Raw genomic sequence first — 18,414 nt, 5'->3', positions numbered from 1 at the left:
ATCTTTGATGGTCTGAAGTTTCATTTATGATGCGTCTCAATGTCGATTGGTATTTCAAAAATTTGCTTTGTACTTGGAAATGTATATTCAGTCTGAGGACTCATATATTCTTTATTTCTGGAGAATTCACCATTATTACTTTAAATATAATCTCTCCTCTATTCCTTCTTTTTCAGGAGTACTTTTTACATGTATGCTGGGAATTCTGAATTCATCCTCCAAATAATCCTTTCATTTATATTTATTTTTCAGCATGATTTTTAGGTGAATTTTTAATATTATTTCTCATTTCTATGATTATGTCTTCAAGTGTACCCAGTTTAAAGTTTGTTTCATCTGTTGATGTTTTGTTTTGTTTATTTCAGAGACTACATTTTTCATTTCCAGGATTTCTAGTTAGTCATTTTTTGTATCCGCTTGTTCTTGTTTCATATTTCTTTTTTTAAAATCAACTTTAATGAAGCTAATTGATATTAAAAAATTGCACATATTTATACAATTCGCTGAGTTTTAAACATATGCTCTTGTGCAACTATCATCACACTCAAGGTAATAAACATAACTGTGTCATACCTAAAAGTTCCCTCGTGCCCCCTTGTGTTTTTGTTTGTTTTGGGTTTCTTCTTGTTTTTGTTCTTTTTTTTTTTTTTTTTTTTTTGTGGTAAGAATACTTAACGTGAGATCTATCCTCTTAACAAAACGTTTAAGTGCACAATACAGTATTGCTAACTGCAGACAGTATGTCATACAGCAGATCTCTAGAACTTATTCATCTCGCATAAATGAAACTTTATAACCATTAAACAGTTCTCCATTTCCCCCTCTGCCCAGGCCATGGCAACCATCATCGCACTCTCTACTTCTGTAAATTTGACTATTTTAGATACCTCATAAAAGTGGCATCATGCAATATTTGTCCTTCTGTGACTATCTTATTTCTCTTAGTGTAATGTCCTCCAGGTTCATTTATGCTACAGTTTACAGCAGAATTTCCTTCTTTTTTTAAAGGGCTCTGTATCTAATTCGTTGATAGTTTTTATCATGAAAAGAAAGTGCTGCATTTTGTCAAATGGTTTGTCTGCATCTATTGAGATAATGATGTGATTTTTAAAATATTTTATTCAACGTGATGTATCACATTAAATGATATGTATATATTAAATCACTCTTGTATTCTCAGAATAAATCTCACTTGGTAGTGTATAATCCTTTTAATGTGTTAATAAATTCAATTTGGTACAATTTTGTTGAGGATTTTTACATGTATGTTCACCAGGGACAGGGGCCTGCAATTTTCTTCTGTCTGGCTTCGGTATTAGGGTAATGTTTCTCATGAAATCAATTGGAAGTATTCCTGCCTCTTCAATTTTTTGGAAGAGTCTGAAAAGTACTGGCAATAATTCTTCTTTAAATATTTGGGAGAATTCACCAGTGAAGCCATCTGGTTCTGGGCTCTGTCTGACTGGAGGTTTCTGATAATTGATTCAAGCTCCTTACTTGTTACTGGTCTGTTCATATTTTTATTTCTTTATGATTTAGTCTTGACAGGTTGTACATTTCCAGGAATTTACCCATTTCTTCTAGTTTATCTAATTTGTTGCTGTGTAATTGCTATATCTCTATTAAAAGATTCTTCGTTGCTCTTTTGGTGGACTCCCCCCCTTTTCTCACCTGCTGATTTCCCTATTATTTTTGTTTTCATTTGGAATGTTTTCATCTCTGTGTTGATTTCCTTGTAAGTCTTTCTTAATTTTCTTAATTGTATTTTGAAATGTTATCTTCAGATTTATCCTGGGTGGTTGTTGTCTTGTTTTTGTGGGTTTGATTTTTTTTTTTTCCTTTCTGCACTGATTATTCTTCATTTAGAAGCCAGTCCCTAGCTCTCAATCCAATATCCATCTTATCTTGGCAGCCTGCCAGGACAAAGCAAATCCAGTCATTCAGCTGGATCAGATAGTGAGGGTCAGGTACTGGCTGGGAGGCTGCACAGTAGCTGCTCCCCATGAATACTGCCACAGACAGTGGTCAGTCTAGCCCTTTTTGTCTTTCCCAGCTGCAAGAAAACCACTCTCCAACCTTTAGTTTGTGGTATTGAACCTGACTCTGACGCCAGCACTTGAGACCACTATGTCTCACCTTCGCTCTACTTTGCTTTCCTGACCCATTCTGGTCTACAGAAATACTTATTTGCTTTGCGTTTAGAGTGGAGAAGAGAGTGGGGGTGGGGGTGGGGTAGGTCCCAATTGTATAAACTTTTGTCTAGACTGCTGATTATACTCTTTATAGATTAAAAAAGCTTATTTACAAGGTGAAGATATTTGCCAAGTAAAATAAATATTTTTTCCTGACTTTTGATTAAGTGAGAGGTTAGTAAAATAACATTTATGAATGCCTACTACATGCCAGACACAATACTTGGTGTTCTACATGACTTACTTAGTCCCCATCAAAATTCCCTGTTGAAATAAGGATCAAGGATCACATTGCGAGTATGTGGGAGACTTGGGATTCAATCCGAGTGTAAGCTCCCTGAGAGCATAACTTATTTCATTTACTGCCCTATTCCCAGGACTTAAAACAATTCCTGGCATATAGTAAGCGCTCATTAATATTTAATGAATAAATAGATGTTTCTTCTGTGTTCTTTCTACAATTGTTTTTATTCATATATCTGGATCTCTATGTAAAACACTCAATCACTAGCCTAATTCACAAAAAGTTCTTCAGCATAGGAACCTCTTTTCTTTGCCTTGTTTTCTTGTTTTCTCTCCTACTTGCCGGACACTACCATGTTTCCCTGAAAATAAGACCTAGCCAGACCATTAGCTCTAATGCGTCTTTTGGAGCAAAAATTAATGTAAGACCCGGTATTATATTATATTATACCCGGTATTATATTATATTACATTATATTATATTATATTTATCATATTATATAAGACCCGGTCTTATATTGAAATAAGACCGAGTCTTATATTAATTTTTGCTCCAAAAGATGTGTTAGAGCTGATGGTCTGACTAGGTCTTATTTTAGGGGAAACACGGTAGATATCCAGTGGGTGAATGTCTCTACATTTTTCCTGGAGCTCACATCTCTTTTGCCAATAAACTGGAATCGGAACTAAACTTTTTACACGCACAGGTTAATTCCCCATAGCTGACATTCTCTGACTTTCCCAGGTCCCATTTCACAATCTCATAGTCATATCTCGTGTTAACTACCTCAAGCAACGCACTTGCTGCAGAGGTGGACAAGGCAATGAAGCTATGACTGGGCAATTTGGATAATGTCCCCTTCCCCACTCCAAGTTCTGACTGTCAAATTATCTTGGCTGAGTATATTTAAAAACCACTTTGGTTCCATTTTAAATTATAGCTCCAGATGGAGCTGAAATATAAATTAGGCTTTAAAATGTAGTTTTTTTCACCTTCCCCCTCTTTTTAGTGACACACTGACTGATATTAGGAAGTAATTTGGCTGATGAATAAGTATGTGTGTGGGTATGATCGCTCAGCACAGCTTGACAAAAGTAGGACCAATCACAGTTCTCACTCACTGCAACTGCAAAGCAATTAAGACAGAAGAAAAACCATGCATCCTAAATCTCTGTGCTACAAGAAATGCACCATTACTTGACAGAGCCTGTAAAGAGCTTTGCATGGTTCATGATACACCTACTCCTACTGTTGCAATGATTTCTCAAGATTCAATCCATGTTAACTGCAAGACTTGAAATGACTCGAAATATCCTCATCTTAGAAGATGGAGAGTAAAAAGGAGCTCAACTGCAAAGTCAAGGAAATTAACTCACAATTCTGGTTAGTTGTTCGTCCAAATGGGGAGCAGGAAAGGCAACTGATGGCTCCTGAATGCCAATTACCAGTGATTTTTTTTTTTTAACAAAGGAAGAAATGCAGAACAATGTAATAAGTTCTTGAGAAGTTTGAAATTATACTTGATTATTTAGTTTTTTAATTTTTTATTTATTTATTTATTATTATTATTTTTTAAAGATTTTATTGGGGAAGGGGAACAGGACTATATTGGGGGACAGTATGTACTTCCAGGACTTTTTTCCAAGTCAAATTGTTGTCCTTTCAATCTTAGTTGTGGAGGGTGCGGTTCAGCTTCAAGTTGTTGTCCTTTCAGTCTTAGTCGTGGAAGGCGCAGTTCAGCTCCAGGTCCAGCCACCGCCGCTATTTACAGGGGTCGCAGCCCACCATCCCTTGCGGGAGTCAAAACCAGCAACCTTGTGGTTGAGAGGACGTGCTCCAACCAACTGAGCCATCCAGGAGCTCAGCTCAAGGTGCCGTGTTCAATCTTAGTTGCAAGGGGCGGAGCCCACCATCCCTTACGGGACTCGAGGAATCGAACTGACAACCTTGTGGTTGAGAGCCCACTGGCCCATCTGGGAATCGAACTGGCAGCCTTCGGAGTCAGGAGCATGGAGCTCCAACCCCCTGAGCCACTGGGCCGGCCCACCAGTGAATTTTTAACTCCTTCTTTTCATTTAACCTCTGCAACTAATTAGCAATGCAGATGCACCGCCGCCACACCCAAGCACACAGTAGAACTGGAAATAGCCATAGAGATCAGTTAGTTCTTCAACCTGACTATGCGTTAGAGTGTGATCAAAATGCAGTCCTTGGATCAACTGCTTCAGAATTACAAGGAGTCTGTTAAACGTGCAGCACCTTGGACTTCACATCTAGAGGTTGTGATGGTAAACAAGCGCTTCAGGGAAATTTGGGGAGCCGATCCATGGATAACATTTAGAACTCCTTTAAGAGTTCTGGTCATTTTACAGATGAGGAAATGGGCCAGGGGAAACATGATAGAACCACTTGGCGAGTTTTGCAGAATATGCTAGACAAACCAAGACAAGTTGAGGCTATGCTGTGGCAAAACCCCCTAAATCTCAGCAGTGTAAACCAAAGTTTATTTCTTGCTCACACCCATGGTCTATCATGAGTCCTGGTTGCTCTTCAATGTAAGTACAGGGGGCCTCTCTCCACATGTGCTTTTGTAATCGCAAATGCAGGGACAATGGAGAAAGGCAACCCGTGCACAAGCTTTTAAAGACCTGATATAAACACCATTAAAGAAGCAATGTCATCATTGGCCTAGGGAATCAGACAGACTTGTGTTTACATCGTCCTGCTCCCTTTCTAGACTGTGACTGGATGAATTCCTTAACTTCTTTGAGTCTCTCCTTATCTTTAAACTGAGGACAATAACACTGACTATTTCTAATGGTTGTCATGAGGCTTACAGTGGCCATTCATATTTGTCATCGTTAGCACAGTAGGGATAAACAGGTGTCATGGAAGGAAAAAAAGTTCGTGGAAGAGACACCCTCCTGTTATACAACATTCTTTTTCTGCCCCTCAATCACTCTTTTTGCTCGATTTGAAGTTCCTTCTTTTCATCCCCTTCTCTCTCCTGCATCCTACAGTTCCTACAAGACCTGGCTTTATTTTCCACATCCTTCTGCCATGAGAGATCATCAATCCATCAATCCAGAATAGCTACCAACTGTCGATCGTGTGACAGGCACTGTGTTTGGTGCTGGAGGAAACAGACACTAAATGATATGTTCCGTGTTCTTGAGGTGTTTGTAATCTGGAGGGGGAGCAAAGATAAAAGCAAAATGAAATACATACTCCAGTGGAGGCCAGGGTATCCGTGATGCAACGAAAACACGGAGAGTGGCACTCAGTTTGTGTAACAGCCTTTCCCAAGAACAGGACAAGAGGAGAGGGCATCCCAGGAAGAGGACAGCCTGTGCAAAGACAGGGAGGCACACGCATGGGGATTATAGCGACTGCAAATCAGGAAATATGGCTAGTCCAGAAAATGTGAATGAAGGGATAGGTATTGGGGGCTTTGGGGAGCATTGTTGGGATAAATAAATGGCAAAATCTTAAAGATCCATCAGTGTATACATGTTTGGTTTAGATATTTTCCCCCTGTAGGCAAAAGAGAAGCACTAATGAAGTCTGACCAACCAGGGGTATAATAGGACCAGGTTGGCATTTAAAAAATAATACTCTGGCAGGAAACTGGGGGAAAGAGTGTGAAGATGGTCTATGAAAGAAGGAGATGAAGGCAGCCTCAAGGAAAGCAGTACCAGCAGAAATGGAGCTAGGGAAGTAGATTGGGAGGGATGTAAGAGGTACAGCAACACTGACTGAGTGATGGGGGCTTAGGAATATCTGAAGCATCTGAGACAACACAGATTTCAGGCCTAGGAAAGGGGTGAAGGGTAGCAGATTCTCTAAGATAAAGAAAATAGGAGCTGCAGGTCACGGGCAAGTAGGACTGTGTGTGATGGGGGAATGCAGGGTCTGGAGGCTGATGAATCCTTAGAGGTTTATCCATCTGTTAATTACACGTCCATAACACAAGCCATTGTTTAAATCATGGGGCATGTATTTACATGTATACACAACCTTATTTGTGATTAATGTTTGCCATAGTATTTATTGGCTTTCGAGCAATTGTGCAAGCTTCTTGAAAGCAGAAACACCAATTTAAACTTCAACTTAGATCCCACAGTTCACTTAGCACAATACTTTGAGCTTAGCAAGTTCTCATAAAATATTCATGAGACAAAAATATATGAAATTTGGATTTTCTGGTTTTGTTCGTCTGCCATCTCACTATTAGCATGATTTCTATCTTTCCTTTTTTCTTGCCCTCCATCATGTTGAGGTTCTCTTGTGTCTAAAATGTTCACTTTCATAGAGTTTATAGCATTTTCTCCCACATCTAAATCCCTACAATATTTTAAACCAATATTTAAAATGACATCCATTGTTCCTACTCACATGTTTGACTATTTTATTTGGCCCTTTGAAAGTTCTTTCTGTTTCCTTGGAACTTGTCTCCTCCCTCTTCTTTTCTTGCGGTCTTTTTAAATCCTCTCCCACTCATTTCCATTTTCTTTGTCAAACTTCCCAATCTACCATTTTCCTCCTTCTAAGTAGATCCTTTCTACCTTTCAAGTTTACATTTCTTTACAAGCACTGTGTTTCTCCCATCTGTTTAGTTTACTTAGATGTAGCACCATCAGTCTCTCACGTTTCATTTCTTTTATTTATTATACTTTCTATTCTAACTTTGAAATTCATGATGTATAAAATGAATATGCTGTGAAGGAAACAGAGGCAGCGCCTGACAGCTGTAGAAATAAAATGGCTCTTCAAGCCGGGTCCTCCCTAAAGCGCAGCGCAGGGCACGAGAGCTCTGCTGTGTTGACTCTCTGTCTCTCCTCTTTTCAAGTCTCTCTTGGTGTAAAATGCTTTCTACAGAAATCCAAAGGTACTCTAGAGAAAATTGAAATCTGGCCTTGGTTTTACAATCAGTCAACTAAGGAACGCTGCTCAATAACCATGTGCCTGTTTCCCTGTCTCCTTGTCTCAAAAGGTGTTCTAATTAATGAATAAACTAGATGGAGACAGACCTGGAAGAAAGGCACTCTGCAAACAAAAGATATTACTGTTCAATGTTCCCCTTTCACTGCTCCTCAAACAAATCTGGCCTTCTTTTTATCGTTTTGTTTCATTATCAAATACAGAGAAAAGCCAAGAACTGGGAAAATAAGTAAGGAAATAGCACAGAGTACTGAGAAGTGTAAAAATGAACAAGGTGCTAGAAATAGTCACAAAAGAACAATGCTGCACAGAGACTATCCCTGGAACTGTGGCCAGTTTTAACAAGTCTGTATCTGGGAATTGTTAAGAAATTTCCTCTCCAAGATGAGAATAATTCAGTGCGATTATTAATTTCATTCAAATATTTACATAAACAGCAATTACATTACAGTCCTGTTTTACTAATCGCTAACTACTCATTGGAGAAGGATTAAGACTTCCTTTGTCTCTGTGACAGCTAAAAAGACAGCATTTCTCTTGGTTCTGTGTTAAGCAATAATAGAATTTCATCCACAAAGCGACATTTACACCAATGTATTAAGAGTATACTTATTATCACTGTGGAAGCTATAAAGATACAGATATTCACTTGTGGTTGAGTTTACGGGCTCTAGAGTCAGAGAGATGTGTCTGGAAATATCTCTATAGCCACATTTTGGCAACTTATTTACTTGTTTCTGTCTGTGTCTCTAATCTGCAAAATTGGATTGGTAACACCTAACTCCTAAAGATTAAATTTGAGTCTGTTTGACTTATGCTGTGGGTTTCTGGGGTAAGGCATATATGCTCCTTTGCTGTATCAGGTCTGACAATGAAGTTTGCAAACTCATCCTAGAAAAACTGCTACATATCTCATTGCTGCATACCACTATGGTCCCTTTCAAAGTACTCCCCTTGGGAAGCTATGCACTGAGGTCAGTGCCTAGTCCATGCTTCAAAGCAATTTTGGAACTCCTTTTCTGGAATGGCCATCAGAGCTCTCATCATATTACCCTTGATGTCCTGAATGTCATCAAAATGTCTTTCTTCCAATGTTTCTTTTATCTTTGGGTAAAGAAAGAAGTCATTGGGGGCCAGATGAGGTGAGCGAGGAGGGTGTCCCAATACAGTTATTTGTTTACTGGCTAAAAACTCCCTCACAGACAGTGCCGTGTGAGCTGGTGCATTGTTGTGATATAAGAGCCATGAATTGTTGGTGAAAAGTTCAGGTCGTTTTCATCTTTTTTTTCATGCAGACTTTTCAGTACTTCCAAATAGTAAACTTGGTTAACTATTTGTCCTGTTGGTACAAATTCATAATGAATAATCCCTCTGATATCATAAAAGGAGAGCAACATCATTTTGACTCTTGATTTGGACTGACAGAATGTTTTTGGTTGTGGAGAATTGGCTGACATCCATTGTGCAATTTGCTGCTTTGTTTCAGTGTCATACTGGTACACCCATGTTTCATCACCAGGGATAACATGGCCCAAAACATCATCTTCCTTCTCCAAAAGGTCTTGGCAAACTTCCACTCTCCTTTGCTTTTGTTCATCGGTGAGCTCCTTCAGGACCATTTGTGCACACACCTTTCTCGTGCCAAGATTTTCAGTTAAAATGTTCCCACCTCTTTCTCTATCGATGTTTACCTGGTGTGCTATGCTTCTCACAGCCAATGATTCTGACATAAAATTTGCTGAATTTTTGCAATGTTTTCATCAGTTCTGCTCGTTACTGGCCGCCCTGACCTCTCTTCATCAGTGACGTGTTCTCTCCCCTCAGAAAAACGTTTAATCCATTTGTACACTGCCATTTTCTTGATGGCATTATCTCCATAAACTTGTATTAACATATCCTTGATTTCACTTCCACTCTTGCCAAGTTTAACAAGAAATTTTGTGTTTGTTCATTGCTCTAATTCAAGCTCAGACATTCTCGCGATGGCACACAAAAACCCTCAACAATAATGAACGCCTCTCAGCAAGACACCACCACATGTTGACACGAACACAGCTGTGAGACACTGATATACCAAAAGTATATCAGCTTACCGAGCTGTTTGTACAGTGCTGCCAATGTAAGCGCACGGTGGCAAGTTCATGAATTGTCAGACTCATAAGATATCATTTCCATGGAAAACAAAGTTCTAAGGTCTCTTCCAACTAGGAGATATTAGGATGCCTACCTAAAGCCACGACTCAGCGTGAGCACTCAGGCACAGGTATGAAGGGAAGACACAACATATCCTGACAAGCTGATATGACCACTGTACAGCTGGGACTCTGGGACATTCAGTAAATGACATGCGTATAAGAAGACCGCTACTTCAGTTCTCACAGGCTGCTAATGTTAGGAGAAAATAAAATGGAATAAGCATTATGAAGAGTCCAGTCGGGAGGCTTTAAGGAAGTGGACCCTGTGCACACCTTGCTATTAAGTTGCTAAACATGTTACTAAACTCAGGTCAAGGCTGAGTCATAAACATCTTGGAACAACAACTGCTGTATGGACTTCTATGGACTTTAACACCTCCCACTCTTGGACAATGGAACTAACCAATCCCTGTTAACCTCGTCAGCAATATTCATTTGCATGAAGGAATTACATTCTGTGGTTTTCACCTTTACAAAGCCTACCTTTCTTTGTTCTCTCCAGAGCCCAGTTTGGGTTGTTACCTGAATCTATGTCTTCTGGATTGCAATCCTTTCACTCATATCAATGCTTTTGTTCTGTATTATAGCCTGGACCTCTTCTTTGGTTATCAAGGCCCATCACCCATAATTAAGATCACTGCCATTTTCTGCCTGAATGCCATTGTGTAACATGAAGTCAATTGAGGAAATAGCCAAGCTACACCTCTTCTGTGGTTTGACTTGTTTAAAGCATCATCATGAAGAGAAATGCCTGAATTTATAAATGATTACCACGCCACACTTTATGAAATTATTCAAAATAGAGGGTATTTAAAAGTAACAAATAGAAAAAAAACAAAAAATAAAACTGTTAAAGCATCAGTTACGAGTTCTGACAGAATCCAAGTTCAAGTCCAGTTTCACACATCCATGTGGTCTTTGCTGAGTCACCTGTCTTTGAGCACCAATTTCCTCAAATGTAAAGTAAGAATGATAGAATATAGGTGATTGTCTTGTTGGTCTGTCATGAAGATTAAATAAGGTAATTTAGGTAAAGCAGCCGTCCTGGAACAGAAGCATGCTCTGCTGAGTCCTTCCCTCCACCCTTTGAACATTACATTGAAAAACCACTTAGTGTCTCTCGTCATTGATGCCACATTTTGACTTGAGATGGAATTAAAGTAAGGGTTAAGGCCAGTCTATACAAACAACTCAATAACAAGTAGGAAAAAGAAGGAAAAAAATCAGTCAATAAATCATTATTTGTGGGTTCTAGATCACGTAGATTTATTGTTTTTATAAAGCAAAACTGACTTTTTGTTTTGCTTGAATCTTCAGTTGTTCTATCACTGTGTGTGTAAAAGCATAATGCTCTACAGTTTGGTAATCTGAAAGTTAAAAAAAATTGATCTGCATCCATGTCAAAGTAAGCCTCTACTTAAATTTTATACCCTCCAAAGGCCCATATTTAACAGAAAAAAAAAATGTCCGCTCATTGTAAGCAGTTAAAATAATATTCTTTGAATTTAATTAGCAGTTGCTTGAATGATTAAATATGTATTCAGAGTAGCCCAAAAAATGAAATCATGTTATTTTACTAGGAAAAGACCTTTGTTAACATTATTTGAGTTTTAACAAATGAGTTGATTACAGGGAAAAGAAAGAGGAACACAGTTCACCAAATGCCAGGCCCCTGGTGCCTCCACAGACCTAACGCACTTTTGTCATAACATCTTGAAAAAAAACTAGTGACTGCATTTCTTAGCAAGAATGTACTTTCTAGTTAATGAGTCATGCACTGAACTCACTGCTTTTTATTTATTTATTTTTCTCTTTCAAAGAATTTGTATTCTTGTTCTCTGAAAATTCCGAAAGATAATCAAACAGCCATGGGTTTACATGTGGACGAAGTAGCACAAATGACAAGCATTCATGGCCTAAGTTTGTTTTAAACAGTTGGATTTCTCCTTTTCTCTGCTGTAAGTAAGGACGCATGCTGAGACTGCCTGAGAAATATTACAGGGTAGCATGGGTCCAGGTATGACCCATGATGTGCTCATGATAGGATCCGGCTAGGTCTAGGGGACCCTAGGACCAGAGGAGGTGGAAAGAGAAGACCATCCTGTGTGCTAGATGGAGTACATGTCTTCAAAGTACATGTCTTAGAGCTCTTGTCTGAGACTCACGTTTGTCATCTAGGGGCAGGCAAGAGAGGGGAGGATTAGTCTCACACAGAATTTGTAAAACAAAACCACCCAAACCAAAAACAACCGACTGTGCCTGATGTTCTCACTAGAAATTCTATAAGAATATGGGGACTCAGAACAACGTTTTACAAAACGGGGTGAGGAGCTCTTTCCTGCCTCCACGGACTACTTACTAGCGGGGCTCAACGCAAGGAGAAGCCCATAGGGGAGACTGCAGGTGGGTGGTTGCCCCTGGAAGCAGACAACCAGCAGGGGCAGGAGGCAGAGGCCAGTTTCCTTGCCAGCTCTGCAGGTAGTAACCCTGGCCGAGTCAAAGGCGACTTTGCATTAGCTCACATGAATTTCCCTCAGAGATCCCCAGATTGGTGGCCAACTTCTGAGGGGGCTGGAGGACCCATGGTATTATCATTATGGTGATTGTATTTTAACCCAGACTGGTATAACCTTCATTAATACTTATAATAGAATAATAGCAGAATACTTGTTGTCTACTCAGAGAAAAGGCATCATAGGCTGGCGGAACTGCACCAGCTGTGGAGTCGACACATTTGAGGAGACTCAGCCTGCCCCACACATGGTATGCCAGCCACTGTTCCTAGTAAGTGTTTGATGAGTGCTTTCTTATGTAATTCTCACAACAAGCCCGTTACTGTCCCAACCTCACATATGAAAAAACAGAAACACTGAGGGGTGAAGGAGCTTGCCCAGGTCACAGAGTTTAAATGGTAAATCCAGGATTAAAGCAGAGAGCCTTGCTCCAAGGTCTGTCCTCCTACCAGCACGTGCCACTCATGATGCCTGGCGCAGAGAAGGTACTCATTCAGTGTTTGCTAATTCAAATCAAATCATTTTACTAAGCGATTAAAAATGTATTGAGTTTATCCTTTTGGACTTACTGACTACACTTCAAAGCAAACAGAAGAATGCTTAGAAGTATACCTAAATGAAATAAATGTGGAGTAGTCAGAACATGGTACAGTAATTTACTAGATTTTTCTGATTAACCAGGAAAATTACCTCATGCTTTCAACATCTTCTTATCCCATGAGGAAACTAAATTTCCAGGAGGTCTTGTGACCCACACCAAGCCACAGAGGTGATGAAGAATTATCAACAGTTTGGGCTAGATCCCAGGACACCTTGGTCCTCTAGTTCTTTCCTTGGTATTACATTGTGGCCTCATCTCGGAGGAAGGGACTGTACTAAAGCAGATGTTCCCTGCAGATTAATAACTTGAACTACAAGATCTCAAGCACTGTGCTTCTTTCCTTCTTCTTATCTAGTTGACAGAGAACAAGTCTGATGGAATACACCATCTAATGGTTCTAGTTAATCATACTGAGAATCAACCAACATTAACCATTAAGGAGAAAAATGGACAAAATCCAATGTATAATCATCCTTCAAGCCCAAAGTATCACCACTCATTTAGCTCTGAGCCAGGCAATTCCACAGCGATAATGGTGTCCAATTAAATAAATCAGGAAACCTACCAGCCTGCTCTCCAGGTTCACTTACCTTGTTGTGGAGGATGATAGGCAGGGGCAGTAAAATCAACAGAGTGAAAACTATGAGGAGAAACCGGCGATAAACCAAAATGTAACTGAAGAGGTTCATTGTCCTGACTGGCGGCCTTTGATAGTGTTTCCCAAACAAGGCGTATGTTAAATACCAGCCTGGATTAATATTTCTCTAGGTCATCATCTTCACTCACTGCCCTAGATTGACCAACGTGAGTTAAAATTAAATCTGGATCTTTATTGTTTTACCGTCACAATTAACATGGAGAGATAAGCGCGAGAATGTTGGTGATAAATCAAGGCCATTTGCTGGTCTGGCTTTTGAAAAACTGTTCTTTCCCTGTTTTCTGTGTTCACAGTAACTGACATATAGACCGGCCAAGTTGAGAAGAAGACAAAATAGTAATGTTGGTTGGCTTTGTCCACAACGAAGCCCCTCCACCCCTTTTGATGTCCCCTGATTTCTGGGCTCCCTAACATGCGTAGTTACCACACTTGCCTTGAGCAAGTCTTCACTCGTGCTTCTACGTACCCTTTTTAAGGAAGCACATTTTCGATGTGTGAATGGAAACAGTAGGAATTTCAATGTATGGCAGTGTGAAAGGGAAAGCTTTGGGTTCAGAGGGATTTTTCTGGGGCTTCTTACATAAGTATTGGAGCTGCTTTCTATGCCATCTACGTAACGTTTGACTCAGAGAACCCTGACTTCTCTCATTCAGGAATCTTCTGCTCTCAGTCAGAAGGTAAATAATGCTGCTTCTCACACTCAGTAGCATTTTCCTCCCTAATAACATACTCAATTGCACAATGATTTCTTCACTGTTTGAAACCAAAGTTCTGTGTATTTCCTGGACTCTGTTGCTTCTTTTGATAAGAAACCAAAAGTTACCTATGGTAAAGCCATATAGGAGTCCGCCCCACAAGACTTTTTCAGGATTGAGTTGATAATATTGTGCTGACATGACCAGGTAGTTACCACAGGATCTTCAGAGATGACCCATTGGGGCCATCCTCGTGTGTGTGTAGATGGGAATTGTTCTGACATGATATGGAGGCTGTCTTCTGAAACTCCTCAGGGCTAGAGTCTCTGGTTTGTTTCTCATTGGGTTGTAAATTAATCATCCAATAAACCTGAACTAAGTAACTACTATGTACGCAGGTATAAACAAAACATACTTCCTTCTATAACTTATAGTCCACTCTTTTAGGCACAAATTACTTTTTATCTAATCTATGGTTAGCATTTAAACCTTATTTCTAATTCCATGCTAATGTAACTCTGCTTTCTTTTCCTGTCAAGAAAAATCATTCTTTCATTAACACTCACTGTATTTTTAATGTAAACGAAAAAGCATTTTTTCCTCTGAAAGTATAAATTTCTAAAGATAATATCCCCTATAGCAATTTAGGAAAATCAGAATAGTAAACAGAAAAAATCCCCAAACTAGAAAGGCACATTATCTCTTGAATTTCTCAAATGAAAGAGAGGGTAATTATAAATCATAATAGTAATAAATAGTAAGAAATAATAAATAGGCAGTAATAATAAATAGTGTTCAAAAACACATTAAAGGAACTGAGTTACCTAAAACAATTTCAATACTTATTTTTTCCTATATAACAGTTCATTGCTTTTTTTTCCTATTTTTTGAAGAAACCATTTCTGTTCTCAGAAGCCACCTGCTGAGAACATTTAAGCCTCACTTTCTCTTTTGAGAAGATTTTACTTTGTGACATGACATCAAAAATAAAAAGGCATTTGCGTGACATTTAATGAAAATGAGGAATTTACCATACAGAGAACAATAGTACTCAAACCAGACAGAGGCTATAAGAAAAATACTTGACATTTATCAGTGCCTCCTTTCTCTGCCTTATTTTCCTTCTTCTGGTGCTCATTTCTCACCAGACGAAGGCTTATAGGACCCTTCAATTAAGGGCTGAAGCTCTAGCCTGCTCGATGGTCTGTGGGTGCCCCTTATTACAAGATGATTCCAGTTTTTCTTTATGTCTAACAAATCTCCTGTGTCCCAGCAGTATCCTCTCCCCTGTCACAGAGAGAAAAGATCTGAAGAGTAATTCTCACTAAACATGAATGACTGATAGGTGCTGAATAGCTCAGTAAGAGTCACCAGGGAATGAAACTCTAACAGGACACTTAAGGTCCCATGGAAACATATCTTAGGATGTCCTTCAAATCACATCATATTGCTAATCAGTTCCACAATTAAATTTCACCTCTTCTTTCTATTAAAAAACCATATCTCTTAATAGATCACAATTGTGCTGTTTTATTTACCTGACCTAAAATGCATCACACCATTGTGTAATCATGAATTAGTCCATTTAAAACATGTTTACAACTATAAAAAAAATTACAAATATTGTTTATTCATTCACAGATATCTATTATGTACCAGGGAGTTTACATTTGCCACCTCAATTAATCTTCAAAACCCAATACAAGGTGTGTCTGAATGTTCTGTTATTATTATTTCTATTTTACAGATTGGGAAACTGAAATTCAAAGAGGCCAAGTAAAATGTTCCAGGTATAAGTGGTATAACAGCAATTCAAATCCAGTTCTTTCTGGCTCCTGAGGCAATGCTTTGTTTTGTTTGTTTTGGTTTGTTTTTTTTGCACTGTCTATGTCTACTATAATGACTATTAATTTGATGAAAAACCCTAAATCATCACATTTAGAGGTTGTGTACAGGCACACAATTTGTTGGCTTAGGAATTATTGCTCTAAATCTTGTGTTTTGTATGTCCATTGAACCTTGTAATTAAACATAACTTATGTGAAACGCAGGTTCAAGAATAAAGGGAAAAAAAGACTCCTTCATTTACATTCTGGTTACCTTCATAAAGAAGATAGATTGTCCAAGAAGCTTAAAGTGTGTGGACAATCAACATGAGGGGAGTGGACATCAGCTTTTCTGGGACTTCTCTCAGGCTTGTTTTCAAGTTGTCCTTTCTTATGCCTCATTTACTCCTAAATTTGTGCTTTTTTTTTTCAGAACTTCTCCTCTTCCAAGAATATGTTTCCCTTCTGTCTTTAAATCTCACCCACCCTTAAAGTTAGACTTTGTACTCATCTCAAATCTGCTGCTTTCTATAAACCCGTCCTGACAATTCCAGTACTTGTTCAACCTCCCAATTCCTGACATTCTGTGCACTCAGGAGGCTCCTTGATTCAACAGTATCCAGATAATCTGAGTGTTTAACAAAAATGCAAATTTTCTGGGACTTCTCGTCAAGATGACAGTGTAGACAAATGCTGGGCTTGCCTCCTTTCATGTCCACATCAAAATTACAACCAAACTACCGAACAAGCATCATTGAGAATCACCTGAAGTCCGACTGAACTGAAGTCCTACAACTAAAGACGTATAGAAGAAGCCACCTCAAGACTTGTAGGAGGGGTGGAGATGTGAAACAAGCTGGTCCCATATCCGAATGTAGTGGTTAAAAATCTGCAGGGATATCTCAACTATGGAGGTCCTATCAGAAAGGTAAGGGGTCTCACCCAAAACCAGGCTAACCAGCCCAGGGTTCCAGTGGTGGGGAGAGAAGTCCCTACAACTTCTGCCTGTGAAAACCAGTGGAGATTGTGGCTGAGTGAGATGGAGGGTGACTGCATTCCCAGGTGCTTCTCTTAAAGGGCTCATGCACAGACTTACTCGCTGATGGACTCAATCACTCTGGGCTGCAGCACTAAGGCAGCAGCTTGAAAGTGGCAAGGGACATATGAGGAGAAACTGAACTGTCTGGCTCAGGCTGAGGGCTGGAAGAGAAGCTTTTACCCAGACAGATATGCTGGCAGAGGCCATTTTCTTTGTTGAGTGCAACCCCCTCCCAGATGCACACACATAAGTAAGCTCCACCATAAGTAAGCTCCATCAACCTGGCTAATATGGATTTCCCCTCCCCTAGTGATTCCCTGAGACCCCACCCCACCCAACTTGCAGGACCACACAAGCCACTTGCAGTGGCTTTTTCATACAAACAGCCTGTCTTAGCTCATGCTGCATAGTTTCCTAAAATCTCTCAAAGGTTCACAAACCATAAACAAGGAGCATCTGGCCTTGGCATGCCCTGTACCTCTTGCTAAGCAGCTCCAAGCCTGGCAGTAGCAGCAGCTGGCCTCAGTTCACAGCTTGGCCTCTCCCAGGCACCTCCAAGCCCAGGAAGGATGGCTGCCATCTGCGGATTGCTTTGTGGCTCATGCCACAGGCAGGGCACAGGCTGCAACTAAACATGGCCTGCAACAGGGCCCCTTCCAGGAGGAACCAGGGCACACATGCCTGGTTTCTGTTTTCAGACCCATCCAGAGTACCACTCAGCCGCCTGCACAGATGATACACCCCAATGGAACACTGGGTAGGTACCAGAGTCCTACTGAAGTGAATCCTGCTCTATAGGGTCAGCCCCTGCACAACACCTCCTGCACTGTAGTCACTGCCAGTCCTCACAACCAATCAGCCTGAGGGTGAGTCCCTCTCATTGATATGCAAACAGCAATGAAGGCTCAACTACAACAGGAGGGTGCACACAACCCACATAAAGGACACACGTGCAGAACACCTCTCAGGTGACCAGGGAGACTATGCCACTGGGCTCCACAGGACACCTACCACATATGGCCACTTTACTGAGACATAGCAGCTCTACCTAATACATAGAAACAAATGCAGGGAGGCAGCCAAGATGAAGAGACAACTAAACATGTCCCAAATGAAAATAACGGAACAAAGCTCCAGAAAAAAACAAACAACAAAAAACACTAAACAAAATAGAGACAAGCAATCTAACAGATGTAGAGTTCAAAACACTGATTATAAGGATGCTCAATGATCTCAGTGAGAACTTCAATAAAGAGATAGGAAACATAAAAACAGAGATAGAAAAAAGAACCAGTCAGAAATTAAGAATACATTATAGGGAATCAACATTAGATTAGACAAAGCACAGACTTGCATCAGTGATTAGGAAAACAAGGTAGCAGAAAATAACCAATCAGAAAAGCAAAAAGAAGAAATTAAAAAAAAAAAAATGAGGCTAATTTAAGGGGCCTGTATGACACCAAGCATACCAACATTCACATCATAAGAGTACCAGAAGGAGAAGAGAGAG

At 39.7% G+C, this 18,414-nt stretch overlaps 1 protein-coding gene across 3 annotated transcripts in view; it reads right to left on the bottom strand.

The window, feature by feature from the left end:
* SLC13A1 (solute carrier family 13 member 1) overlaps positions 1-13,419 on the bottom strand; it is an 84,263-nt gene extending 70,844 nt beyond the window's left edge. For 2 of the 3 annotated variants that reach the window (XM_033098614.1, XM_033098613.1), the window contains exon 1: positions 13,277-13,419. In XM_033098614.1, the coding sequence (XP_032954505.1) occupies positions 13,277-13,375 (99 nt within the window). In that variant the 5' untranslated portion in view covers positions 13,376-13,419. The remainder of the gene's footprint in view (positions 1-13,276) is intronic. The other variant, XM_033098615.1, reaches the window with a different exon arrangement.
* Positions 13,420-18,414: the final 4,995 nt, after the last annotated feature.

Source organism: Rhinolophus ferrumequinum, chromosome 26 (assembly GCF_004115265.2).
Source record: "Rhinolophus ferrumequinum isolate MPI-CBG mRhiFer1 chromosome 26, mRhiFer1_v1.p, whole genome shotgun sequence".
NCBI classification, from domain to species: domain Eukaryota; kingdom Metazoa; phylum Chordata; class Mammalia; order Chiroptera; family Rhinolophidae; genus Rhinolophus; species Rhinolophus ferrumequinum.
The sequence above is the reverse complement of the archived record's forward strand: the minus strand, read 5'-3'. Positions and strand labels throughout refer to the sequence as shown.